Source organism: Cordyceps javanica, chromosome 1, assembly GCF_051103115.1.
Source record: "Cordyceps javanica chromosome 1, complete sequence".
NCBI lineage: Eukaryota > Fungi > Ascomycota > Sordariomycetes > Hypocreales > Cordycipitaceae > Cordyceps > Cordyceps javanica.
In genome coordinates this window covers 7,663,798-7,666,032 of record NC_139295.1, presented here as the reverse complement: position 1 = coordinate 7,666,032, position 2,235 = coordinate 7,663,798, and the positions used below count along the sequence as shown (strand labels likewise).

General features: G+C 51.6%; 1 protein-coding gene across 1 annotated transcript; it reads left to right on the top strand.

The window, feature by feature from the left end:
- Positions 1-336: 336 nt before the first annotated feature.
- V2A60_002337 (uncharacterized protein) lies at positions 337-1,494 on the top strand (the record flags this gene model as incomplete). Its single annotated transcript, XM_083253688.1, has 3 exons — positions 337-548; positions 595-651; positions 888-1,494. The coding sequence occupies 3 exons, from the start codon at positions 337-339 to the stop codon at positions 1,492-1,494; spliced, it is 876 nt and encodes a 291-aa protein (XP_083109814.1).
- Positions 1,495-2,235: the final 741 nt, after the last annotated feature.

Below are 2,235 nucleotides of genomic sequence, written 5' to 3'. Positions count from 1 at the left end.
ATCGACGACCAACCGCGGCATCTGTGTCCGCTACCGAGCAGCTGGTGGATACCTCGGAGGTGGTACAACGGGCCATATAACAGGTAAGACACTCTTGGCCTGACAAACGATCAATGTGCTGCGCTTAGCGCCCGACGACTTGCTGCCCAACTTGGCGGGTCACGTCTGCGCCGCACTCCAAATGATTGGGCCTCGATCGCTCACGATCCTTCCCCGCCCTCCCATCGAGCTGATTTGACTATCTCCCTGTCATGTCACTTCGACCATTTTTCTCCAATCCACTTTCCATCCTCAGATACTTCCTATTTAACGAATATAGAGTAAGTCGCTGTAGCGATGGAGCACAATACAACTGGAGAGCCAAACCCCCTTGACCGCGAAGGGCTTTGCCTCTTGTCGCTCGACGGCGGTGGTGTCCGTGGCCTGTCAACGCTCTTTATCCTGAAAGGCATCATGGCACGGCTTAACCATGAACGCAAGGAGACTGGCCTTCCCTCTGCGAAACCCTGCGAAGTTTTCGACTTGATCGGGGGCACCAGTACCGGTGGGTAAGTTGAGGCCGTCGCCAACCATCGTTGGACGCTAACCTACTAGCCTCATTGCAATCATGCTTGGGCGACTTGAAATGGACATCGACGAGTGCATTTCGACGTATGTCGATCTAATGAAGAGCGTGTTTGAAAAGAAATCGAGCTGGCTGCCTGTCTCTCTCAGGGGAAATGTCAAGGCACGGTTTGACTCGAAAAAGCTTCGATCCGCAGTGGAACAAGCGATTAATGAAAGTGGGGCTTCCCCCCGGGACCGTTTCAATGATGGGCAATCTCGGGGCTGCCGGGTGTATGTGCTGTGCATCATGACAAGGTATTCCATACACTAACACTAAGTAGGTTCGTATGCGCTGCTGCAAAGGAAACTAGCGATATTACGAGACTCAGAAGCTATGATTTGCCAGGCAAGGCAAGCATTGAAGCAACCATCCTTGACGCTGCTCTTGCCACTTCAGCCGCTACCCGTTTCTTTGACCCTGTGTGCATCGGCGCTCGCCAGTTCGTCGACGGCGCCCTCGGAGCAAACAACCCCGTCGAGCAAGTCGAGCGAGAGGCGTCAGATATATGGTGCGCTGATACAGCGGAGCTGATGCCGCAGGTCAAATGCTTCTTATCAATAGGGACGGGCCATCTGGGAACAAAGGCCATCGAGGATAAAATGGTCAAACTTTTGTCCAAGACCCTGGTCGGAATGGTGACTGAAACCGAACAGACAGAAGCGCGCTTTATAGCAAGGTGGAGGCAGCATTACGACCTTAAGCGCTACTTTCGTTTCAATGTTGACCATGGTCTTGAAGGCGTCGGCCTGGATGAATATGACCAACAGGGGACCATGGAGGCAGCGACGGAGAGCTACCTTGAGCACATAGCTCGGACCACGCGCGTGCGAGACTGCGTCTTGAATCTTAAACAGAAGCAGAGTGTGTATATTGAGGACTTTTCTTAGCAATACAAAGGAAAGAGCATATTGACTAATGCAAACTTTGGGATAGACGGAACTCCCACCACATTTCTTTCTATCATTCACGTAAGATGATATCCCAAAGCGCTATCTGGCTCAAGCTTACAATGCCTAGGAATACTCCATTCGTTTATCGAGCAAACAGATAAGTGCGTGATTTTGGTCCAGTTGAGCTTTTTACTAATATATCCATAGATTCACATGAACCTTGCTGGACGGTTCCTTTCGAGAAGAACTTGCGCTTCGTTGGGCGTGCCTCGCTGCTTGACAGGCTAGAAGCGGTGCTATTTGCTAAAGAACAGCCTTCAAAAATCGCACTGTTTGGGCTAGGAGGTGTAGGGAAGACGCAGGTGGCTCTCGAGCTAGCATATCGGACCCGAGAGAAGTACACCCAATGCTCTGTTATCTGGATACCAACAAACAACACCGCCCGGCTGCGACAAGCATATATTGATGCTGCAGAACAGCTGGGAATAGATGTGACAGACGAAAAATCTGACGTGAAAAAACTCGTGCAGCGTCACCTCAGCCAGGACTCGGCCGGTCGATGGTTGCTGATCTATGACAATGCCGATGATTTTGACATGTGGATCCCAGGCACTGGGAGCCAGGATGAACGGCCGGGCCTACTCGAATGTGTACCGCGAAGCAAGCAGGGCTGTGTGGTTTTCACGACGCGGAACAAGAAACTTGCTCTCAGACTATCGTCGGGCGGGCTTAGAGAAG